The following is a 27,326-nucleotide window of genomic DNA, read 5'->3' as shown; positions in this document are numbered from 1 at the left end:
ATAACAGTTTGATTAGTGGAGAATAAAAAGCAGACTTTTATAGCATTCATTCATCCGAAAACATTATTCCTGCTGAAGTTAACAAGCAAAATCACGGAGTTAGGTTAAATTAAATCCACTGACAGGCAGGAAATATACTGATTGTGAAATATTAAAGTGCTGGTGTGATTTCAATACGATTCTAGAATGCTGAATGCCTTAACAGTGGGAAAGAAATGGATAAGAAATCTTCCATGTTTTAATGCTCTAAAGGTAACTTGTAAACACTACAGTGATTTTTATGTTTTATTTGGAAAACTGACAATACAATACTGATACATTTTAAGTTTATAAAACTTGATCCCATGAATAATTGGTTGCCAAATTAGTGTTCAAATACATCTTTTTTCTTAAATTTAATAAACATACTTAACCTGCAACTGGAATTGTGATTTGATCCTGTCTGAAGGGTTATTTTTAACAACTAAAATGGTACCGTAACCTGGAGCCCAAAACAAATATTCTGCTTGGGAAATGAGTTTTTCTGGACTGGGATGGCAACGGATCATCCTGATAACTAGCTTCTACCAGCTGTGGGAAGATTAGCAGTTATCCTATGAATTTATCTCTTTTTTTAAACAGCTGTAAGTTGTGATAGCTGAAGCACTCTCACCTATAGTCCTCAAGGTGATATTTCTTGTAGTGTACTTTATGTACTGTAATATCTCACAACCATGATTACTTATTTTACATGAAACTGAAACTGCTAAAATGATTGTTTTTTGGGTTTTTTCCCCCCATTGTCTATTTCTTGTCTTTTACTTCTTACCTTGAAGACATAAATACCTGGACAGTGTGTAATTACAGCATGTATTTTTTAACAAGGTGGAATGATTTATTCAGAGAAGCACTAGAATCCTCCATGAGCTTTAAAATCAAGTTTGGAAATGTGGCCAGAACAGCTTTGGTGTATCTAGAATTCATGGGTTAGATGCAGGAATTACAAGCCAGCATTATTCTATCAGTTCTGCAATTTAACACAGCCTGTGCTATGCAAGATGCAAGAGACATTGATTGTTAACAGTCACTTTTACCAGATGATGGTAAAAACCTACAAATCTTCAAAAGCCCATAAAACATCAGTAACTGTTCTGTGCAATTTTGAGAATCTATAAATTTCTCCGTCGGGTCCATTTTGAAATAAATTAATTAAACAAAAACAGTTGCAACTACTCTAGGAGACATGTAAGTAAGGAAAGGTGAGCGATAAAGTATGAAAAACTGTAGAGGAAGAAAATGCTGGGGAGAAACAACTATTTTGGGATTTTTATTTTTTTTTTCCACTCTATTTAATCCCATAAGAAACAGATAGCTTTCACACTTTTTATTCCAGCAATTTCTTCAAGTGCTTTCTAACCTATAAGAATAATACTGTCTTATTAGCTATGGCTTTATTTCAGCTCCAGAAATAATCTTCTATGTATTACACAAATGGTATGCAATATTCTTTGATTTTAAACTACACCATGACAACCCCAATCCTGTGTCTAGAAAACAAAATGAAGATCCTATTGTAGCACCAACAGCCATAACTGCACTGGGTTTAATCTGCTTAGGAAGAACAATAATCACTTTGAAGACGTAGGGAACCAGGTTTCAGTGAGGAGATCAGAGTCCACAAGCTGCCCAGCCTTCCTATGCTTCTTACACATTTTTTGGTTTTCCATTCAGAACCTTGGTATGTTACTAACTCCAAGCTTGTAAGCTACTCCAGGTGTTTAAAAGCTTTTTATTGGTGATGGTGATTTCACTAGGCATTTCAGAAGTTCAGGCATTTCAGTATGCAGAGAGCAAACCACACGCCTATTCTTTAGAATAGGTACAGACAATATTACAAGTTCACTGAAAAAATTATCTCATTGTGAAACACTTCATTTACACAGTAAAATATTTTAACAGGGCCTATATTAATTTTTTTAAAGTAAATATACCAAAGAGAAGCACAGGCTCTTTTGGATTGTGAATTTAATTTAGGAAAATGTGATGATTCTATGATTGTTTTTAGTAATTTTAACTTCACTGCTTTCAGCTCTCTCTCCCTCATCTCTGAAAACTCTGACATTTAACAATTTCAAAGATGAACAGAATTATAAAATTAAAAGAAAAAAGGTTTATACCCTTGATGTTTACATCCAGGACTTTTACCATTTCACAGAATTATAGAGAAGGGCAGCCATACCAAAGGTTAGAATTATTGTTGTGACATAGCTCAAATAGCTTGAACACGGTTAAACTGGAAAAGAGTCTCCAGCTAAAATCGTATCAGTCTCCAGGTCATCAACTTTTCCTCTTTTTGTTGGCATCTACAATGCTGAGTGAACCAGGATAAATGCTGTCAGACTATGTTTTTGAAGTCAGTTGTGCATGTCACTCAATAGTCCAAGGATATCTAGATAAATTTAAAATAAAATCTCTTTCAAGTTTAGAAACAAGAATTGCAAAGCAACACAAGGGAGGTAAAACTTCAAGGGAAAGAAGTAATTACTCAGCTGAACAATTCAGTGGCTGTCATGTCTGAAAAATGTTTGAAAAGGGTATGGAGGGAATGAAAGAGATGTGCTGAGGATACTGGTATTGTTAGGTGAAGTGTACCTAAAACACATCCACCCAGTAGCAGGGTATCAACCTTCCCACTCAGCTGCTTTTCCTAAACCATTCCAGAGCATAACCTGTAGAACATAAGAATGACCATACACAGTGTGTGAAGTAGTTTTTTGAATATTCTTTTTTTAACTTGACTCCTCCTCCCTCTGGTATTATATACATTTAAATGAATATTCACAATAGAAGTTTCAAAAGTACTGGAAGGCACTTCAGATGCAATTTGCTGTCTAACAAGACAGATTTTGATTTCAATTTCTTCCTGAAGAACACTCCACAAATTTTAAATACAAAAACTTCACAAAAATCAAACAGCCCAAATTAATTGTTCTGAGAATCAAAACCAGAATTTTTATTTCAATCCTTTAAAGCATCTCTTTTTCAGATATTTTTTCATCTTATGCTTATAAATTTGTTCAGCTGTTTGCCCCCAAAGCTCATTGATTAATTTCAAATGACTTTGTTAGAAAAAAAGAAGTCAGAGATAATGAAGCTTCCACAATTGCCAGGAACTCAGAGAGAGAGAAGAGAGACAGAGAAGAGAGAGAGAGAGAGAGAGAGATATGAGAGATGCCAAACATTCTACCATTGAGAAATACACTGCAGCACGAGCTCAGGATTTATTTAGATACCAGGAGATCCATATGGGAGCTAGATTATATAAATTGTAGGAAAAGCAACTTCAACATCAATCAGCTGCATGACATCAATCACAGCAAGTCAGGCTACATTAGTTCTAGCACACAAAGGAGTTCTGGTGTACTTAAAACTGCACATTTTGTTTCAGAAAGCTTAGTGCTGCTTCTTGGGGTTTGTTTTTTCTGTTTATTTTTAACAAGATATTTAATCACAGAATGACTAGGTTGGAAGAGACCTTCAAGATCATAGAGTCTAAGCCATGCCCTAACACCACAACTAGACCATGGCACCCAGTACCACATCCAGTTTTTTTTTTAACACATCCAGGGATGGTGACTCCACCACCTCCCTGGGCAGATTATTCCAGCACTTCATCACTCTTTCCAGAAAAAAAACCTTTTCCTAATATCCAACCTGTATTTCCCCTGATGCAGTTTGAGACTGTGTCCTCTCAATCTGTCAGCTGCTGCCTGGGGAAAGAGACCAACCCCCACCTGACTACACCCACCTTTCAGGATGCATCAGGATGATGTAGAGTGATAAGGAGTTACAGAGAGTGATAAGGTCACCTTCCTTTCTGTTTTTTTATACCAAAAAACACGTTTTGGCTATGAAGCTAGTATGTACCTATCTTTGAATGAGAGGAGGAACAATCAGGAAATAACAGTCCTACTGTTGAGGCTTCCACACAGCCCTAACAGAGCTTGGGCATCCAGATGGCCCTTCTTCTTGGGATAAATTTGCTCACTTCTATGTAATGCAACTTTTATTCTTCTCAAGTTTGTTCAAAGAAGGAGGAAGACAAAGATGAAACAAAACCTTTGAGAAATCCCACCAATTATATTCATTTAGCTGCTGCTACAAAGAAGCTGGCCCCTCACTCCTGTCAAAGAATTCCTTTTCATTCTCATCTTTATGCTTCTGCCAGAAATGACAAATTAAGAGCTGTCTAGAAAATGTAAGCCAAGAGAAAACTGATGTTTAGAAGCAAAGAAACGTTCCATTCAATCATGAGATTGTACAGAGAAGAAAAGGTAAGCTTTCAGTTTACTTTGCTTTTCTGAAAGCATGTACTTAAAAACACATGCATCAAAAGAAAACACATGCCCTCTGTACTGGAATTCCAAAAAGTTGTGTGGACTTGCTTTCCTTTGGCACAGCTCACTGACAAAAGAAGCGGCCACTGCAAGATTCGTGGCTTCTCCTGAGACGACGGGGTATTGGTTTAAGGATGTGAACTCCTGGCAAGCTAAAGAAAAAACAGCACTGACTTCAACCTCTAAGGGGCTGAGCTTAGGATAAACCAGCTAAGGATAAAATTGTATTGCCAAACTCTTAAGTTTAATTGCAAAAGTGGTTGAGAAGAAAAAAAATAAAAAATAAAAAATCCACATTCCTCAATAACTCCACCATTTGACCTCCAAAAGCTTCTCATGACCATGGTGTATTTTGGCTGACATTCCTGGCTAAAGGCCATTCTTCTTTTGGTACAGAAACTACTTCAAATTTCCTGTCACTGCTCACAAGAAGACTGTTTATTTATAAAATGGAGAGTAAAACTCTTTCGATATTCACTTATTAATTCTATTTTATTAGATGATGGACATATAAGGCTTCTCAAGACTGTAAAACAAAATAAACGGGGGGTCACTGACTTCTAAGTTAAAGATGATGAGCAGAGAATGAGACTCAGCTTTCACAGCATGTACCTTCTGGTCTTGTATCAGCATTCTGCATCACCAAATCACCAGGGTTTCATAGAAGGACAGGTTTTCCAGGAGCAACAAAACTTTTCATAAGCCTGAGGTTTTTGCTATCATAACTAATGTTACTCTTGTGGACCCCTAAACATATTTCAGAAGGTACAGCGATTGCAGTAGAAATAGAGGTGCTTAAGTGGCAATTCTCTATCACCTGAAATAAATGTAACAAGAGAGGAGTAAGCCAGCATCATTTACTCCAGAATGGCAATGAAGGGGTGGCTTTCTCACTAAGGACAGCCAATATTCACTAAACACACCTCCTATCAACTGTTCAGGCACTCATCACGGTAGCACCATTATATGCAGAGGCACCCTTTCAGGACTTCTTTTCTCAGAACTTTATTAAAAAGACAGGATCAATGAAAAGGTGGAAGCTTCTATTTTAAATGGATACTAGGTTAAGTTTTCTTGTTTAATCCTGCTGAGACACATACCAGATAAAATTCAGACCAACTGAAGGAAATGTAATAAGAAAAAGCAATTCTATGTTTTGTGTCTTTTTGATTACATTGTCTGTGAGGGAATTATTTTCTGATGTTTGTTATTCAGTTGCAAGTGTCTGATAGACATTTTAGTAATTAATTATTTGTTTGCTTCTTTCTATGAGCAACTTAATGCAAGCATTAAAATTTCAGGCAGTTTTCATCATGCCCATAGATCATGTGATAAACTTTTGGCACTTAACTGAAAAAAGCTGAACCCCCAGAATCAGTATTTTGATTCAAGTATTCACAAATATGATTTCAAAATCCATTTCCCATGAATATTAAAACTGGATATTCATTGTTCCCATAGACAGCCTTCTCAATTAACATATTCACTAGAATATTTATGGAAACATACACAAAAAGAATGTGAACAGCATCAAAGTGAATCCATTTAAATACTAAGATGAATATTTGCAGCCTTCCCTCGATTTATTTTATTGTATTTTATGAGGTGTTTGCCCAATTCTGGCTTCAATCATGTCTTTACAGATGACTTTGACTGAAATGAATTGTCAGGGAATGATAGTTGCCCAACACTGGAGTGAAAAGAGGACAATCAAGGAAAGCAAGTGTCAGGAAAGAAGGCAGACTGTTTTGTAAAATGCTACCTGAGCAGTTAAAAGAAACCAAAGTCAACTGCTCTCTCACAGACTCCCAACAGGATCTCACATAACTTTTCAATTTTTCATCTTAAGGTTACATTACTGGCTCTCTCTTTCCTGGGACATATATTCTACACAGGAGCTCTACACACACACTTTCAGGCTTTCAGCCTCAAGTGGATCCACCACACAGGGACAGGAAACTCAAGTGTATTTTCACCCTGTCAAAACAGAGGTGACTGCAAATCTGCTGAGGTCCCACAGCCACAGAGCACTTTTTTTCTTTAAAATCAGTAATCTAGAAAGCATGGCCAAATTACAGTTCCAAATCTCCATTTTACATGACCTTCATGGTAAGGGGGATAGAAAACTGCTGCATATAGCTTGGAAAATTAAGCTATTTATGGAGCTACCACTAGTTAGTGAAACTGCTATTTTCTTTCTAATGAAAATTCATCATGTATTATTTGATTATTTCCTCTTCCCTGTTTTAAATGCACTCCACCTTTCCTACTCTATTATTTTGAATATAATCTAAGAATGTTGGAACAATTAGGTTTTTCATTCAAAGTAACAGATAACTGAAATTATGCTGTCCTTGTGCACTATTAAAAACAGTAACCAGCTACGTTCTAAGGCCATACAATATTCAATACTATCTTTAATATTCCGCTTCATAACCTTAATAGAGATTTATACATGATTAATGAAGCTTTTAGTAGCTACTGCTGTCACAGCTTGGGTAACAACACCTCCAATGAATATTCTAAGGGAAGGGTCTCACTGGAAGTGTCTGAGTGACAACTACGAAGTAGCAGGCTGCCATGAACCTTCTGACAAGAACAAAATCCAAAATAAAACAAAATTCTGTCTTAAGGAACTTGGAACTATTTAAAAAGCAGGAGATGGGAACAGACTGCAGTAAGGCATATTTTGTATTACAGATTCACTAACAAAGCTTTTAAATGGTTTCTAATGTGACCTCACTCCCTTGCTAGGGCAAATGAATAACTTAAGTTCTTAGACATAAATACATGGATGAGTAATGTAATTCCTAATTGCATCAAGAATACATGAGGCAGACACAGCACTATGGATGTCATACCAGACATTTGAGTCTAGAGCCCTGAAACATACAAACAAAGAAAACAACAGCAGAAGAACTAAAAAATCTCCACAAATTTTTTTGCTACAACAACTCAGCTAGGTCAACCTTTTTCCTTAGCAAATAAAAGACCACGGTGATTTTACAACTACATGTAGGTGTCTTGAAACAAAAACTTTCCCAGGCTTGGCCGGGCAATGGGATTCACCAAAGGTAAATCATGCTTGACCAACCTGATTGCTTTCTGTGATGAAATGAATATGAACACATGACCAGTTGATGCAATCTCACTTGAATTTAGGCACAGGATCCCCATACCCAAGCAGGGATTTCACCATGTATATGGGTGCACTACTTGATGTGTGAAAAACCATGCAGAATACTCATTCATGGTGTGTCTAGAAGTCCATGTAGTCTCTGTCCTTGGAGGTTTTCAAGATGCTGTTGAATAAAGGTCTAGAAAAATCTTGCCTGATTCCAAAACCCTCACTGATTTTGAGCAGGAGTTTAATGCGAGAACTCCTGAGGTCCCATCCACACTGAATGATTAAATGAGTCTGTGAAGATACCAGGTATTGATGATATCTTGAATTTGGCAGAGAAAAGTCTAACAAGAACCATTTACTCAAATCTAAAACCAGATGTACTGAAAGGACAATTTCTAGCCCTGTGATTAACAAAAGAAACAAATGCCAGGAGGCAGAGAGGGCCCTACATTCCTGATGGTTTCAAATCAAGGCACAATGCTGTTGTGAGGCAATTTGTACTCAATTAGAGAATCATAGAATGATACAACTGTTTATGATGGAAAAGGCCTTTAAGATCATTGAGTCCATCCATTAGCCCAGCACTACCATGTCCACCACCAAACCATGTCCCTGTGGGCCACATCTACACATCTTTGAAACATCTCCAGGGATGCTCACCCCACCACTTTCCTGGGCAGCCTGTTGCAACATTTGTCAACCCTTTCCATGATGAAATTTCTCCCAATATCCAATCTAAACCTCCTGTGGTGCAACTTCAGGCTGTTTCTGCTGGTTCTATTGTTTGTTAATTGGGAGAAGAAAGCCACCCTCACCTCACTACAACCTCCACAGAGAGCTCAAACCTGAATAAATTGTGGGAACCACTGTGGAGGAAAAAAACAAGTCATCATGTAGAATAACAAAATGACATTAACTTTTTGTCCATAATAGGTACAAGTTAAGGAAAATGCTAGCTACTTTTGGGTTACATAAATATCTAACTGACCTTAGTTTTTAATCAAAAATTATTAAATAATCCCCATCCAAAATGAAGAAAAAAGAAAACTGATACAGAAAAATAACCAGAAGAGTTACTAACTGTAATTTCCAGTCCTTTTCAGTGCAAGGCTTTGCAGTAGGTAATGGGTTTTGTTCCCTGGTTTGCATTTAAGATTAATTCACAGTGAGAGCTTTAAGTCACTTCAAATACCCTGTAGCAGCAAATTTCAAGATTTGTATTGAGTTCTCTGTAAAAACAAAGGATTCTACCCACAGAGGAATTTAAAACACCACAGCATTATCAATTGTGGACACAATTAAAATAGTCATTACGACAAAGCAGCATAATATTCTTCTAAAAGAAAAAAGGTGAGGCCTGCATTTGCTCAGCTTTCAAAAATCAAACAAAATCAGTACTGTTCTGCCTGCCAGATCATTATTTTTAAGTATGCAGGTAGCACTCCTTGTATTTCCAATTTAACATGAATCCCACAAGTGTTTCATTCCAGAATGAGCTCATGGAGACTACACATTAAGGTAGAATTTTAAGTACTCAAATAAATTTGCATAAACAAATATTTGTACATGGCATATAACTAATTCAGAATTGTATGCAACACACACTGAAAATCCTACATATTCTTACTTGCAATTTAACATGGAAAGCCCCTTTTGTTTCCAAACACAGCACAGATTTTTTTCAGCCAAGGATACATGAAAGAAGCTTGATATTTTAAACAATGCCTTTTTTTAATTATCAAACTGTAAACTAGTGACTGAACAATTCTTACAAGGTTGGAACACCTTTCCTCATGCTAAGACAACTACAAAGGTTGAATGACTTTTTTTTTACTCTTGCCAAAATAATGTACTTATAGCCCAACACAGAATGTTTCAACTCCACAATGAACAAAACAAACAAAAAAGCTAGAAAGTAGCAAAAAACAGGAAAGCCAGAATCTTTGAACCTCACCTAACTGAAGTATAACTGCTGAATGTCTGTAAGGCCAGAAAAAAACTTCATCAGACAGGCAATTTAAAAGACAAAGTAGTGATTATTTCAAGTTTGTTCTAAAAAGTGCCCATTACATAGCTGCAAGTCAATGTACCTATAAACTGGAGGATTTCCAACTAAAAAGAGAAGGGGACAGAAAGATATTCCAACTAAAACAATCCACTGACAGCCAGGTGGATGTGGATCAAACTACTTTTATGTAAACAAACGTTATATAGATAATAATTGATTTTCTGTGTTCAGCAAATGTGAAACAAGATATTAAAAATTTTACAGGGCATAGGATAGACCAAATTTTAAAAATTAGAAAATACAGAAAAAAAATTAGCAAACTGGGCAGGGGGGGAGTTGTGCTTTTTCAAAGTTTAAAGGTGAGTGGAAAACCAAGTAATTGTGGCCTGCAATTAACTGGGCATCCTCAGTAGTGAGAACACTGTAAGGAAGGTGCTTTGTTGAAATCTGCACCTTGGGAACTATTTCATATGCAAGCCCAAAGAGATTTATTTAAATAAAATGAATGATGACTGATCTACATTTGTCTGCCCAGGCACAAATCATTCAACACCCTGCCCCCCACCAGTCATTATTCCTCTCCTACCTTCAAAACTCCCAGCAAACAGATAAATCCACGTAATGGCTGGGACAAAAAGGATGGTCAGAGAGGCAGCCAGGAATTTCCGTCGCCCTCTGCAGATTCCCAGCATTCTCTCAGGAGTGCAGAATCCCAACTCAATGCTGTTCCTATGTCGGAAGCAAATAGTCCACAGCCTCCCACATATTACTCCCTGAAAAGGAAAGGAAAAAATATTTCAACAGCTGATTTCTCTACAGAAAGTTATAGACTATGCCAGTGTTCCTAAAGAATTAAGAGAACAGGGCTAAAAAAAAGGGCTACTGCAATTGCAAGGTGGTACCCATTTCAAAATTATCCACAACTGCTTCATAATAAAACAAGATTTAGAAGTCAAATTAAGACAGTAAGTCAATAAAGCACATCATATCACTAAAAACACGCTAAGCTCCATCTTACCAAGAGATGTAAGCTTTATTTGCAGTTTTGTCCTCATTTTACTCTACAGGAACTCTGAGATCTTTGATGCCCATGTTTGCTGGGGTCCCACGGCAGCTAAGAGAGAGCCACCCACATTCCTTCACCTGCTCCCAAGAGCAGAAGTCACACCACTGAATCAATAATCTGTCTGCAGCTGGTCATGAACTCAAGAGAGTGAACAAAAAAAAAGGAAAGTTGAGGTTTGGGGTAGAGGGATGTTTCTGAAATTACCCACTTTGCACATCAAAAAGCAGTGCTGCTGAACTGCTGTGTAAAAGGGGAGAAGAGAAAGTGCAAAACGGGAAAGGAAATATCCTTATTCACACAGGGGATAGCAGGAGCTTTAGACTGTCTGCCGTGAGAAAAATAGATTCTGCTGAATACCACAGTTATTGTTAGGAAAAAAATAATTCTGATCTTAATTTGAAATAATTGTTCTGCATTTCAGAGGGGCCAAGAAAAAAATATTATGATTATTTTTATTCACAGGAAAATTAATGTTCTCACACCAGTGCAGGCATGCAGAGCATAAAAATAATGTTTCACACTGATAGCAGTTTTTTTTTAAAGGGAAGTAAAGACTAGTCATAGACAAGTTAGAAAAGGAAAGAGATGCATTAGGTCTATGCAAATCTACTTCAGGTTCTGTGTGAAAGGGCTTAAATTTTTCAGTTCTAAGGATAGAAGTGGTCTACAAGAATGACAGGGAAAGAAACAGACTCTGGTAGTACAAGGTGTTTAGTAACAGTGCTCTTTGACTTATGCTTAAACTAGCACTAGAGCTGATACAAGCAATGAAAGCACTTCCACAGTGACATGTTAACGATGGCTGCTGTGTGTCTTGAGAGTGCCTTAACTCTACAACTCCATATATATTGCAGTAAAAATCAATTCTGAAATCAAATTACAGCAAAAATGAGAATGTAGACAAGAGAAATAGGTTCAGACAAAAGTCTCTGGTGCTGGAGATACCTGGCTGCAGTAATCAGGCAAACTTACAGCTGTTCCTTGAACATCCAATAGAGCCCACTTTACTACACTACAGTTTAAGAGCCATGATAGTACTCTGACCTTGGAACTGATAAAATGGACTATAATTTGTCCAAAGACAGCACAAAAAGCATTCCATTGTGTCAGCTTTTCAAGGCAATGAATGCCTCACCACAGAGATTTTGCACAAAATATGTAGGCAGACTTAATATTACAACTGTGGTATTAGAGTCACTGTGTTAGAGACACACATTTGGTAGATAAATTGTGGAGAACTCTTATCTTTATTTGCTGTACTTGGATAATGATTACATTTCATTTCTTTTCCTTATAGCACACAGCTTGTACAACTTCTCTGAAGAGAGTGCTTTACATGCCTACTTGAAAAACACTGAGAATTTCCCAGGCTTCTGTGTTTATAAGCATGTTTATTATAAAATGCAAAGAATCACTTATTTTAAGTAGGAATTCTTTTTTCCCCTTAAATGTACTGGCATGCACCACTGCTATCAGTCTGTGCATAGAAAAATAAACCTCTGAAAATACAAAGACTCAAGCAGAGTCATTGGCAAATAACCACATCTTGCACTGAAACATCCACTGGCTGAATAGTGCTCCTATCAATGACACCTGTAAAAATTACAGCTAACAAAGTAGGAGTCAACACCACATTTCTGAAATCACACTGTTACAAGTATGCTGATGCAAGTTTCCAGTGCAATGACATACAGACTCTGAGGCCTACAGTTATAGTGTTGTTAGTGGATTAATTCGTCCTGGGGTGGCATATTTAAGAAATAATTTATTTTTTCCTGTATATTCTTTAAAATATCCATGCAAGTTAAGTTTCTGAACAGGTTGGAGGATGTAATCCAGCTTTTGTGCCCTATGAATTTAAAGTACTCTAACAAATCAAAAAGGTATAACGCATAACATTGAACTGCCAGTTCAGCTGCAAAGGAAACACAGGAATGTGGCAAATTCAGTTTTCTACAAATTGTCATAATTCAGACAAAACAGCCAAATCATTTTGCACATTCAGTGTATCCTTTATCTAACTAGAAAAACATTTGGGAAAATCCTAAACAGTCAAGTCAGCTTGTGATAGATCACCCTAGGAAATGTTAAGATACTTCTTTTAACAGTGCTTTAAAAGAGCCATAAACTACTTTAAATTATGCTTCTAGTATATATCCCCAGCTCCCCTAAGTTGTGAATAGCTTCCCTTGGGTCTTAAATATTCATTTTTAGTGTATAAAATCACAGCACTTGCTGAGCACTTTCATCCAAAGTAGATGATGCACCATGTGCAACCCTTACACAAGCAATTACATCGAGCCTCCATAATGAAGATCCTTGGCTTACACAAAGATCTTTGGACTCAATCATGTATTCACTATTGGCTTTACTCAGAAACAATGATACCTAATATACCACTGTCAAATAAATTGTAAGAAGACATTGCAGCTCTTTTGACTTGGTTTTCCTTTCAACAGGTGCCAGATTGACATCCACCATGGAAGAAAAGGGATTGACACCACTGGCTAGACTAAGAAGTGAGAACCAAACACAGTTGCACATTTATGAGCCTGAAAATGCCTTTCAGAATTCTTCTACAGTCTCCACTGCTCTTCATGTTACAATCCTACTGAACCAGACTGTCACCTGCCTAAAAGCTCTTAGAAAGCAGTTTCATGGTATAAGCTGCTACTTCAGATGTGACATCGCTCGGCACATTCATTTTTTCAGTAAAATGGTTTGCTTCATTTACACAAAGCCATGCAGTGCTCCTCCTGAGAGTTTTCAGTCTCAACAGCTTTAGTTAGCTGTGTTAACTAAACACCTGTACTCAGAAATACACAACATGAAATATATTGGAAACAAAACAAAGGATGAAGGAATAACTGGCCAATTTAACCACAGCATCCAGGTGTGATACCCCAATCAAAAAATAGCCAGTGGTTGCTCCTTACCTGTTGCCCAGTGTTAGTATTTTCAGGTCTAACTGAGCCACAACAAGCATCTGCAACTTTAGCGATCTTTATTGGGTTTATCTCAAAGCAAGGGAAACCAAAATTAGACCCAGGGAGAGATTTTGCAGTTTCAAACATGGTCTCAGCTTTACCCCTCCAGACACAATCAGGTTTTATGCCTGTGCCACAGACATAGAAAAGTGCATGCATTGCAGGATACTCTTCTACCTTGCTCTTCAATTGTGCTCCAAAAGCCTGATATAACTGTATTTTAGAAATCAGATTCAGAAAGTAATACCCACAAAAGCTACTTGCACGTACATCGCATGTGATATGTCCTGCTCTCAGTGTGTCAGGCTCTCTACACTTCTAGGACACACCAGCAGTTCAGGATTTATAAAACCTGGTGCACAGAAACAGCTGCACAGACTGTGTTGCAACCTGGGGCTAGCTCACCTCTCCCTGACTGCTGCTAACAAGTGCTCCAAAAGGCTGCCAGCTTGGATAATGCCAGTGCGTGGGGGCACAGTGGGAATTAAAATGATTTGGGGTTCTTGTTACAAAGACTTACTCATGACTTACTCATGACCTTCTCACCTGACCACAACAACCCCTCTTACCTTCAAGTATAGTCAAACACTTCCATTAACCACACTAACTTAACAGAGCAGTTTCTTTGTTTCAAACTGTGGATTATCTCCTCAGCTAAGCATAAAGCAGCTCTCAACCAGTATGAGTAGCACATGTATTTAAGTATGTAGCACAACACTAATCACATTGGTATTCAGTTTCTATATATTTTATTTTTTTTAATTACGGCATGAGAACTCGACTATGTCAGACATTCAGCAGGAGTTCAGTGAAACAATGGAAGTAATTATGAAAACAAAAATCAAACACAATTAACTAGATTTAACTTCTCTACTATAAAAACCTTTTCTAACTGCTTCAAACATTTCCTTGCATTTGTTACAGTTAATCTTTTTCCCAGTAATCTTCCATTTGTTTTCAGAGCCACTGGAAATAAATATATACAGTTAAAGCTGTTTATATAGAAATCCTGTGCCTTGGCTTTGTTGTGTTTTTAAATTAATGTTATCTAATTCTTTCTGCTCTTGCAGTCTCTCTGCTCTCTTTCTTCACACTTGCAGTCACAGAGTCAATGAACAATTTCTACTGTAAAGCTTTTCCCTTGGCTCTGTATCAATGCAGCATTCATCCCTTACGGGAGATTTTTCAGATTTTTGCCACACTCAAAATGTAAATAATATAAAAAAACCCAGTATCTCATGCAGTATTTTTCTGGGTTTTTAAAAATGTTGATAATGAAGGTTTATAACAGGTTTACTCCCTGACAGTCAGATTTTATCTTGCAGCTCTGCAGTGTTCCCATTATGGGAGCTGGTGGCCATATGACATTGTAATATTAAAGAAAAGTTTGGTACCATAAAGGCAGGGCATAAAGTAAACCCAAGATTAGGAAACACAACAGGAAAGAATTAAATTGTAATTTAACATCTCTCTAGTAATTTTCAGTGTTTAAACTCAGACAGCAACTAAATACAACACAGCCACTCTCTCCCCCCACATCCTTTCCAGTGGGATGGGAGGAGAATCAGAAAATGGGAAAACTCATGGGTTGAGACAAGAACAGCTGAAGAATTCAAATGAGGTAAAATATTATTATTATCATCACCATTATTATTACAACAGTAACTGTAAATGCAATGAAAAGGAGACAGAGGGAGGAATAAAACCCAAGAAAAAGCAAGTGATGCACAATACAGTTGCTCACTACCTGCTGACCAATGTCCAGCCTGTTCCCAAGCAGCACTCAGCCCCTTCCAGATAACTCTCCCAGTTTCCATACTGGGCATATTGTCATATAGTATGGAATATCTCTGACCTTTGGCTCAACTGTCCTGGCCATGCTCTCTCCTGACTTCTTGTGCAGCTCCTCACTGCCAGAGCATAGGAAACTGAAAAATCCTTTTATTTTAATAAGAATGACTTAGCAACAACCAAAATATCAGTGTTACCAACATTATTCTCATGCTAAATCCAAAACACATCGTCTTTTCAGCTAAGTAGAAAATTAACTCTATTCCAGTTAAAACCAGAATAGTTGCTATATTCCACTTCTCAAATTTTTAGAAGAGAAACAGCATTTTGAAAGAAAATGCCTTCTCTTCTTTCATCAACCTCTTCTTCTCCCACCCAGAAGAGCTTACTACAGAAACAACTCTAAGGCTCCTTTTGTTCCCACACTCTGAATTTCCTCAAAAATCAGACTTCTTAACCCTATAGTATCATGACTTTAAAGAAGGATTAGGGATACACTCAAACTCAGCATCCACCTCACAAGTTCTGGGCAGCCACTTTAAAGATTACAGCGGAGTTTCCAAATGCCACCAAATGTACTCTTTCTCAACTAGTTACAAGGAAGCAGCCCTATCCATAAGAGAGAAAATAGCCACTAAGTTGACAGCACAAATGAGTTCTGCCTTGGAACTGAGCTAACTGCTCCGAGGGCACACAGGATTGACATCTTTTCTATCTTCACTCAGTACGAGCTGTGGCTTAGGGAAAATTCTATTAGTGCCCCGTTAAGAAAAGATTTCTAGAAGGTTCCAGCAGTCAGCAACACCACCACAGGAATGGAATCTCTCCTGACATTAGTCACAGACAGAGAGAAGGAAATAAATAACATGCTTTCACGTTTTCCTTTTTTCATTTCCTTATACTCCTTTATGTATGCACATATATACATACACTTCTAATGACATTCTTTTTTCCCTTCACGCCTACACTTTCATTCAAAAGAATGAAAGCCTGAAACTTAAGACAATCTGAGATCAACAGGAAAAGATTATTTCCCTAAGCCTCACCAAAATGTCACTGTTAACATGAGGGAAAAAAAAATGCAGTTGAGAAAAGCGAGAAGCAACAAAATACAAGCATGACAGAAAGATCAATCTTGCCTGTAACATTTCATTTGCAACCAAAGAATTATACTTACTTTCAAAGCAGCTACTGACCTGTTTTCTCAAAGAGTTCTCCAAACCCCATCTCTACTCTCTGAGCTGTATGGGCATACAGCATCAATATTTCCTGATTCCCCAGCTTATCTAAGAGCTCAACACAATTAAAAGAAAATGAAACAGAGCCTGGCTTGGTTTGTGTATGGCAGAATTCTAACACAATCCTCTGTACACATACTAAGAATACCTTAGAATTTGAGATCCAAATGTCACTGAATCATCAACATACTGGAGACCATGATCAGCCATCAGTATCACATACATCCTATGTGATACAGGATCTTTCAACAGAAAAGCAGCTCTCCTTCAGAATCACAATCTACAGTCAGGTCACAGCCTTATTACATATATGAATTTCAGACTTATAAAAAGGACAAACCTCCACACCTTTACAAATCCAAGTATCTCCACCCTAAGGCAGCTGCAGAAGGCAATCAAAAAAAAAAAAAAAGGTAACATGCTATCTGTTCTAACCTCAAAGAAAACATCAGTTTGTTGGTGCATCACTGCCCTCTCCACCCCTACACCACAGTATCTTCCTGCTTCATAACCAGAGACATGCCATGGGTTTGTCCATTCACCTTCTGCACATACAACCACATAGAGAAGAAAATGTTCTTTAAAACAGTAGTAGGGCACTATGTGCATCATACATAAACCTTCTCCAGGATTTTTATGCTAATACTTTGCTTCTCAGCTGAAGTTCTTGAATGCTTGTTCAAAAGCAGTGTTTACATTCATTAGAATCCACTACATATAAAGCTGTTCTAACAAGGAAATTAATTAAAGATTTATTAGAAAGTTTTATTCAGGAGAGAACAATTATTTCTTGAAATGTTCCTCCCTGACAAAAAAACCCAAAAAAATCCATCTTTTTATGAAGCAAAGTCCTACTATAAAAACTTTTTAAAAGCACCACCTAAAAAAAACCCCTGATTTCTATTTTACTGCATACATCTCAAACTACAAGTTAGCTTTACATGGGAATTTATAACATGCTTACATATTTATAGCATGTTTACAGCAGCTACTTACTTGTCAGATGGAAATAAAAGCTGGCATCATACTTACAAAATGATCTTTATTAAATATTTGTATTAAATTAGGCAAATTAAAACTTTTACAAAATAAAAGAGAGGAAAATGGGCCCAGGTGGCTCTCTCCTCAATTCTGACAGTAAGAAGGAAGGAGCTGAGGAGTGTATATATCCTCTGGGTTAAAATTCAGTTGCACAGCTGGTACTGAGTGGCAGGAGACACCTGGCTGCAGCAATCAGGTAATGGATGGATACAGGAGTTCTAGAAAGCACTGGCCGAGAAGACCAGGAGGAGGAATTGCTCTGTATGTGAGAACTGAAATACATGAAGCTCTCCTTAGGATCATCCCCCTCTACTGAGCAGTGGTGAGAATCACTGCAATGCTGTATCCAGGTCTGCACTCCCCAGTGACACAGCCAGAGAGGCTGCAGAGCCTCCATCCTTGGAGACATGCAAAACCCAACTGGCCTCCAGCAACCTCCTCTAGCTGACCTTACTTTGAGCAAGGTGTGTTGAACTAGGCAATCTCCAGAGGTCTTATCCAAATGCAACTCTGTGATCCCTGATGCCACAGTTTTGTACCAGTTGTAAAACAGTGGCCATTTAATGTAAATCCTCAAAATTCCAACAGTTACTCTGCTATGCATGAATGAACATCCACATAAATAATTATGTTGAAACACACAGAGAATCTCAGATTAAACTTGCAATGCAACTAGCATCAATTCACAAAAACTATGGACTAAGTCTCTCAAACTTGATGAAAAGCTGCATTTTTTAAATAAGCACCAAAATCCTCATCTCATTACCACTGCCTAAATATTTCTAAAGTTACAAATATTTTTATCAGATTTATATAAAAATAAAACAAGTGTTGAAATGAAAATTCCAAGAACTGCTGGTAATTCCCTATTTGAATAATCAAGAATCAGCAAATAGGAAATGAAGTGTAGTATATGCAAATATGTGACCATAATCAAAAGCAGAAAACAAATCTTTTGCTACAATTACAGTGCTGCTTTACCAAGCACACTATACATTCCCAATAGCTCTTTGATACTACTATAAAACATCAAATAGCACCAAGAATTGTAAGCAACAAGCAAACTTGTTTTCTAAGTTTCCTGCTGAAATCCCTGTGTTTCAAGGTCCAATACTTACTTCTTCTTAAATATGATACTATCCAAGTGGGCTATAAGGACTATCTATTTCTGCAGGCTTTCTGAAGGATGAGTGGGTTCTCTACAAATTGATAGGAAAGGTGCTCACACCCCACACTCCATTTTATCTGACAGAGAAGCAAAGCTCTTGCAGAGTAATTTGGTGCCAGACACTTTATGTAGGAGAGGCAGCTGTGAATTTAGGTTATTTCATACAGGACACGTTCCTGAACACTGCAACAATGGAAGAGGGCTTTATAAACTGGAATTCATAAACACAGGTTTCTCATGGCTTCTTACTTAGTTATACACATTAATGTGGGTATTAGACAATACCACAGCAAGTTTTAATTACAAAAGGACTATGAAAGGTATTATCAAAGCTAAACAAAGCTGCAGAAACCTGCTTCAAGAAGAGATGCCGGCAAAAACACTTTCTAAAGAATCCAAATTTTCCATGTGTGGAGTTAGCATTTCAATAGAATCATAGAAAAGTTTAGGTTGGAAGGGACCCCTAGAGGTCATCTAGTTGAATTCTCTGTACAAAGCAGGTTGAATAATGCTCTTTCAAACCAACCTATCATTTGGAGAGCTCTTTACTCTTCATTTAAAAGCTACTGTCTGAGGGAGGGTGGTTTGCCTGGAGAAAATGGCCACTAGGCTCTGTGAATTTCCTGAAATTGCAATGATTTTCACTAAACATTTCATTATATCTCTGCATGAAAACTTCACTGTAATTTCTACTGATCTCATTATAATCACCATTGTTTTCGGAAGTTCTTGTAATTCTGCAATTAGATGAAGGTACAGAAATAATAAATATAAAATATTTAGTAAGTATTTTATAAAGAAAATTAATACACTGAAAAGAATTACCTTATTCAAATGCACATAATTAACAATTCCACTTTGATTATAATTCATAATTTTCAGGGCAAAGGGGAGGTTGCCAGACCTTTTCTAACAAAAGGAAAAGAGGATAATGATGGTGTTGGGGATCAACAGGATGAAAGGATGTAGAAGAACATACAGGCATGACCATGTTATATAAAACAAAAGCATGCTTTGCACTGCCTGGCAGAGATGAGGGGAGAGAAAGACGATGAATTCCTCTTATTCTCTCTCCTAACTGCCTCTATATTTTAGTATCTTTTAAGACAATTGGACTCTTTCTGTGTCTGGCAATAGTTAATAAGAGCAGAATTCAGGCTACCCTCTAAGGATTTCAAGAGTGAGTCTCATCAGAGCAGGACAAAGACCGGGTAAGAGTCTCAGAGAAGCATTTAGGTGAAAGAGATCCTTCTCTCAAGTCTGAGATTGTTGTCAACTGGATGAAAGTATTACACCCAAGTGAAACAATGGAGCAGAAACGACTGAAAGTTTTATTATGAATATTCACACCTGCAAAGGAAATTCTGAAAGACTCTCCACATTTCCATACTGAAGTTTGATTCCTGAGACATTCTGCATATTAGATCTTTGTAGTTTAAAACCAAAAAATACTTAAATATGTCTTAATACAACAAACTTAAAACCACGCATATGTAAATATAACTTCAACTGATACCAAAGCCAAAACAATACATTTGAAATACATTTTAAAAAAAGTTAGTCAAAGCAATGGAGCTGCAGTTAAAATAATTCCATGTGTACCATTATTTTAATAACTTTGCTCCCCTGATTGTTCCAGATCTGTGATTTGCTAAGGTTCTCCAGGTATCTCTTAGCTCCTGGGCTTTCAGGGTGAGACAGGTCAGTTCTTCTGCCACAAAAGCAGGGGAATTTTTGAACAAGATTTACCACAGGGGCTATTCCCTACAGGCAGCATGGGTAAGATTGCTCCCTGTGCACTGGAACACTCCCTCAGCAGGTTTGCTGCCTTCAGGCACTGCCATCATGCAATGCCTCAAGAAATACAACATACAGCTTGCTACCATTTGGGTGAACTGTGGCAGTTTTTATGAATCATACAAAGAAAGAAAAGCAGCAGTCTCTTGGGGTCCAAGCAGAGGATGTTATGCAAAACAGGGGCAGCCAGTCTGTTCCACAGGGACCAAGCCCTTCCCACCTCTTGGCCTGCAGATCAGGACATCCTCTGGAGCCAATGCCTTTTGCAGTATAACACTCATGGTTACAATGTTGGGTTTGTTACCTACACATGGTCTACTCTGATGCTCTACCGTGAGCATCATCTTTTATCACAACCCCACAGGACACAGGGACACAATATTTTGAATCTAAGGGCCATGCAAACGGAAGATTAAACAGCAGATAAAATGATCATAAACTAAACGAGTCAATTCAGTTATTACTGTCCAGAGACTGGGATCATGCTAATGACCACAAGGCCAATGCTTCACTAACAAGATGAGCCACACCTCAATCTGTATTGCAACAGAGAGCAATAACCACTATGGATCACTGCACTTTAAGCAGAGGAGCTTTCTCACTTGCTTATGGGAACCTGTCAGTGAGACAGCATGAAAATATAATAGTTGGGAAAACAATTCTAGCACACTTCTAAAAATAAAACTTTTTGGAACTTTTTTTTCTGTTGCTAGGAGATGCCAAAAATATAAGACATAACAATGCAGTTATTTGAAGGGCAAAAAAAGTAGTCCAGAGTTTTATTATTATTATTAGCTAATGTGATTCAGACAGGTTGATTTTGACAACAAATTACATAATACTGTTTTTCCAAAATTCACCCACAGCTATGAGGACACAGTTTGGTAGGACACACTTTGTTTATTGCCAAGCTTATATTAACTACTTTTTCAGTTGATGAAAAAATATTTTTTAAAAAAGACTGAAAAGGGCTTGGATGTCTTTAGTTTTTTTGGCTGCTGTGGATGAGACCTATGGATATATAAAATACATGCAATGATTATATATTATTGCAGAGCTGAAAGAGAAGGTAAATCCTTTATTTCTAATGTAACAATAAAACCGCATTGAGAATATTTGAAAATTCAGAGAATATGCACAAATCAAATGCCCCAAATTTTTATAAGATGTTATCATTTGCAGAACACAGTACTAATGTTAACTTTGGGGTACTTTAATAGAAACAGATACTTAATAGAAAACTAGAATATTTTTTTTAACCACTAATTCCTGGGAAAATATGTGCTCCACATATTCTACAGACAACTTAGAATTTGGTTTTAGAAGCCCTGATGTTAAGCTACCAACTTTTTCTCCTTATTTGTTACAAGAGATTTGAAATGGTATGACCTGTTTTGTTTGCCTTGTTTTATGAAAATGTCAAAGTATACCTTGTAGTGACGACATTTTTTATACCATTCTACTAAGAGACACCTAAAATGTATTCAGTTATTAGAGGTGCTGTGGTACATAAAGTGAAACCAGCTCAAATCCATGTTTTGAGTGTGTTAAGAATGACAAGGCTGGAAATTTCAAGAGTAAGGCTGTTGAAATATCTCTCCTATAAAATGCTAAAAATGTCATGTACAATCTTCAGACATTTACAGGCGTTTAGACATAATTTTGTAGCTTCAGGGTAAATTATGTTCTGAGTGGTTGATTCTTGGCCACAACTTTTTCAATTATTTATTTCAAAAACAACAACAAGAAAAAAACCCAACAAACCTGTAAAAGCAGAAAAAAAAAAGTGAAAAGGTTTGTGCCAGTAATATGCATTACCTCCAAAATGCATACCCATTGGCTTTGTATTTCAAAGCAAAATCATCTACATTTGATTCAATTTTCCTAAAAGGGAATATTCTTTTGAGAGGAAAAAAACATTTATTCCTGAAAGGTTTCAACTTGATTAAATGCTAATATGACTGCTAATTGTTTGTATTTTGTAAACTTTTCATACTCTCTTATGGAATAATGTGTCACATTAGAGAATTTGTGAGATACATTAGTTTCTAGCTCACATACAGCAGCTGGAAGAACACAGACTTTGACAGATTAAAGAAACCAATTAATATTTATTGATATGGCTGACCTTACAATTACGTCATCTCTACAGCCAAAGACTTTTACAAACTAATTTTGAATCAGAAAGACAGTGAAATATACTGAAAGCAACAATGAGCACCATTTAAAGTAAGAAAGTGAAGCTGTAGATAATTGGATAGCAGGCTTAAAGACTACTAAAAAGCACAGTAGAGTGAAAAATATGCTAAAGAAAATGGTGTTCCTGTAAAATGTCCTTTAAACTAAGGTAATATGTCTTTTTTCTGCCTAAGTGGCCATTTCAACAACATGCATTAGCAGCCTGACAACCTTGGGTGTCTCACTCAGAACTGAAGAGAGTTCCCACCAGCAGAGGAGGGGGAAGAAGGGACTCCTCTTCTAATTTTCCTCAACAACACCTTCAGATCAGAAAGCTTTGAAAGCTTGTATCTCAAATTACATTTGCAACTATAAAAACCTGAACTTCTTTTTTAGTAAGTGTGAATGCTGAAGTTTTATTAGAACTTCAAGAACCGAACTTGAAAAAAAAATGGTACCTCATGGCTTCTAAGAAAATCATAGGGGTTGGTACTAGTGTTGGAGGCCTTACTGGAAATGCACAGTGGAGGCATTACTGGAAATGAGCACAATTCAGGCTCATATCATGCAGCTTTTGGAATTTTTGAGTCTGATTCAGGCAGAATGTGTCTGATGTATTTCATTGACTTCCAAACACACATACTGTGATGACAAAATGTTAATTAACTCTTATTAATAAACAGATGCCTGGAGCAGTTTGTAACCAACCAAAGGTAAAGGTCCTGGAGCATTTTAACTGTTGAGAAGACCTTACCCATTATACACTTACAGTTAAGAATTCATGTTAAGACCTTTACAGATGAATATTATAAACCATTTTTATGAAAGCAAAATGGTAAAGGTTGACTAACATCTTCTTAGTGTCTAAAAACACTTTGGAAGAAGCAATATTGAATGTGCAATACAACTTGAGGAATTTTTTTTGTCATCTTCAAAGCTATATTCCATTATATGATCAAACACTGTACGTGTCATTCTTCTAATACTTAAAGTGATGCTGGCAAATAATTACATGAAAGAGTTCAGGGGGAAAACTGGCTTTTGAGAAGAAATGAATGCAGGGGTTCATCAGCTGAAAAACTGTGAAACACTACAACAGTTCCTTGGGAGAATATTTTACTACTTTTTATACTAAAATATATTAGCAGTATAAACAGAATTGTTTTAGCTATTCTCATCCCTCCTTCAAATGTCTCAAATTTTTTAACATTTCCAACATTCCTGTAACATATCCTGATAGAAAGGTACCCAGATCTTTAAATTAAATGTTACAATATTTAAATATCTTTGGGCTTCCTTGGGTCTTTAAGGGAAAAACTTTAGGACTTTAAGGAAAATTTGCTACCCAGCAAGTCAATGGTAAAGTTAAGAAAAACAACCAAAGAGCCCAACTGCAGTGAAAATCTCATCTAAGTAATACCTCAATCCTCATTAATATTTTACCACAGTAGCTCAATAATATTGTCTAAGTGCCACTAACAAAGATTAATGAATCAGATATACACATTTTGTGTATTTTTTTAGGCTTTTTTTTTTCCTTATAACACGCTGGATTTTCTGTTTAGGTTTTATTGCCATCTGTGAGGCTGAGATCTTGGATAAGAACATCTAATATTGTTTTGCTACATGAGTAATATAAATGACTTGGAGGTATAAAAATTCTTAAGTTTATGGGGAACAAAGTTCAATCAGCATGCTAATAGCAGTAATATTATCAATTGAAACCCTACAGCTACCATGACATATGTGTCATAAATTCAATCTCTATTCATTTTAGTGAATCAATGTGGAAAAACACAGGGAAGCAGGCAGTTTCAGCTACAACTGAGAACAAATTCAATAAGTGAGTTTACATCAGCATTTTAATTCAGAGAAGGAACACCTTCATTCCTTTTGATACAATCTCCCCAAGCATTCTGTCTTATTCTAGACTGAGCTGCATGACTGAGGAGGCTGTGAGGGGACAAACTGGATACCCTTAGGATGAAACAAAACCAGAAGATATATTCAGAGGGTATGCTAAAGGATGCTCAGCTGCTGGGACAAGACTGCAGCTAGACTACTGTAAAAACCTTGAATGAATGCAGCCTGTGTATCTGGTCCTCTGCAGTGACTATTTCACTCTACACATCTACTCCTGCTGGGCCTCAGTAATTGTTAACATGGACAAAGCTGTACCACATCAAGCTGCAGAAAACGCTGAAGCCACACAAAATATAAAGTAAAGTGAAAAAGAACAGTTTCATATAGCTGTATTAATGAGGAAAAAGTCACAGGCTGCGGAGCTGTCAGAAAAATCAACAGCTGTGATCAAATGCAAGTTTTTTCTTCATCTAAAAATTAGGCTATAAAAGAATTCCCTTTTTTATCATCCTAGTCATAACCTGTCTTGTGCTGAAGCAGAACAACTCAGCTAATTAGGTACTTGATAAAGGTAGCTTATTTGGGGCATTTTTCCTGCGTTTGCATTTACAGCAGGCAAAGGAAGCAAATTACTTATTTGGCATCAACACTTTTCTCCTTCAAATCTCCAATTCTAGAGCAGTTAATTCCTCAAAGGTAGCAACGACCCAGCTGCATTCAAACTTCCAGTACTTCAGAGAAACTTTTTAACCGAGACGCACAGAAATTACTCAGGCTGCTGCCATCCTAAACACTTTCAAGCAGATAACCGAGCTCGGGCTAGGAGAGCGACATAGGGAAACGGCACAGGCTGGAGCTGCCACCCTGAAGGTTTTTTGGGCTGTAAGGGAGCTGGGGATGGCAGGAGAGGCCTCGGCAGGCGGGTGAGCAGCAGGGCTGGGAGGGCAGCAGGTGATGCGGCTCAGGCTCGGCCATGGCCCCGCCAAGCACAGCTGCCACAGGAACAGCTGGAAAAGGCAACGTGGGAATACGCGCAGGAGCCAGGCAGTGGGGGAAAAAAATCTCCCACTGAATGCTAGGAGAGAGTGGCTGGCTTAGCCACGTAGTGCAAATAACAGTAATGCTGTGCAAACAAAAGCTTAGTTACAGTCAAAATGGCACATTTTTTACATTTTTCCTCTTCCCAGTGTAGAAACTCCTTCTTGTGCGACTACGCCTACGGACCTTAGCATAGGAGGATCATCTCTAATAAGTGGTGTGCAAACAGAGCAAGTTCTTGTCCCCTGCAGTCCTTCGGTCAAAAAGTATCCAGAAAGAAAATACTCTGTTCTTCCATAGTACAGGATAACAAGGCAGAATGATGTGCTTCATCTATAATCAGACTAAGCCTGAAACATGACCTTAAAAATGGATTCCAAAGACCAAGTTTGCCACTGCAACTGCAAATTATTCTTCTTTAAAAGCATTATTTATCACAGAACCCTGCATTCCATTATCAGATGCTCCTTCCCAGTTCACCACCTGAGAGAACCTACCAGCTCAGGCTCCCTCGCTCATCAACAAATTCTTTAGCAACACAGTTGGACATGACACACAGTCTAAAACTGACCATTAAGAAGACACCTTAAATCTCCTCTGGGGCTTTTTGCATCTTATTTCTTAAAGAGATGATTATTTGGGGATAAATTTTTTAGGAAGGTCTCAGTGTCACACTTAAAAAGTCACTAATTTTTTCCCCTCTTAAACATTTTAAAACACAGGGAGGTCTAGGGTTTTTTTCAGAAATCTATTTTACAGTCCTATAACTTGGCATGTACCCAGTATTTAATGCTAAAGTACAGTTCTGGGAAATAAACAAAGCATCGTTTCCAAAAGAAATGGCATTTTTTCACAGCAGCATGTATTGAGGAATAAATTCCATTTTTAACAAACTGGTCAGAATCCATCTCACACAGGAAACTCCAACACAATCCTTAAAAAAGAAAAGAAAAAAAAGACAGAAAACACTTGCAAAACAGCTCTGTGTGATGCTACACAAACAGCAAGGGAAGTGTGTTCTTCCTGTGCTGGGGGACAAACAGGGCTCAAGGCCACCGGAGAGACACTGCCTAGCCTAGGGATCATGAAGGTCTGACCTCCTCCTCTCCATCCCCAATCAGTGTTACCTAAAAACTCAATGCAGACCTAGATTTTGCCTGCCTACTTCTAACCTTTCCACTGACAATGTACATTCTTACAGTATTTAAAAATTGATATTGCAATAATCATCTTGTTCTTTCATGCCAAGTTTACGTGGGTTGTTTTAATTTAGCACTGGCCACCTTGTGCATATGAGCAGAAACACAAGCAGGTGTCTCATGTTTATGTGCATGAAGAATTTAGAGAACTAACCCCCAAAAAATTTGGTTTACATTTCTGCTTTACAGACATGGAAGTGGATGCTCCTTTTTACAAGTTATGGGGCTGATTTTCACAATCTAGGCTTTAGGAAAACACACAAAGAAATTTTCTCCTTTAGTTAACAGTATGATGGTTTTACAGCACAGCAGCAGAGCTGTGACATGGGACTGTGGTCACAGAGGGGGAAAAGCAGTCTCACAGGGGAGCCATGTGCAATAATAAACACTTGAGCTAACATCACTTTTCCTGAGACAGTATTTGACTTTGCTCTGCAGAAAAAGGGAGG

The 27,326-nt window shown here is 37.4% G+C and overlaps 1 protein-coding gene across 1 annotated transcript in view; it reads right to left on the bottom strand.

Moving 5' to 3' along the window:
• Nucleotides 1–27,326, bottom strand: part of LARGE1 (LARGE xylosyl- and glucuronyltransferase 1) — a 280,855-nt gene that overhangs the window by 190,299 nt on the left and 63,230 nt on the right. Inside the window, exon 2 of the mRNA XM_015628279.2 lies at nt 10,098–10,284. Coding sequence (XP_015483765.1) covers nt 10,098–10,203 — 106 coding nt within the window. The 5' untranslated portion in view covers nt 10,204–10,284. The remainder of the gene's footprint in view (nt 1–10,097; nt 10,285–27,326) is intronic.

The sequence above is a fragment of the Parus major genome, chromosome 1A (genome assembly GCF_001522545.3).
Source record: "Parus major isolate Abel chromosome 1A, Parus_major1.1, whole genome shotgun sequence".
NCBI lineage: Eukaryota > Metazoa > Chordata > Aves > Passeriformes > Paridae > Parus > Parus major.
Note: the sequence above shows the minus strand (reverse complement) of the source record. Positions and strands in the feature narration are given on the sequence as shown.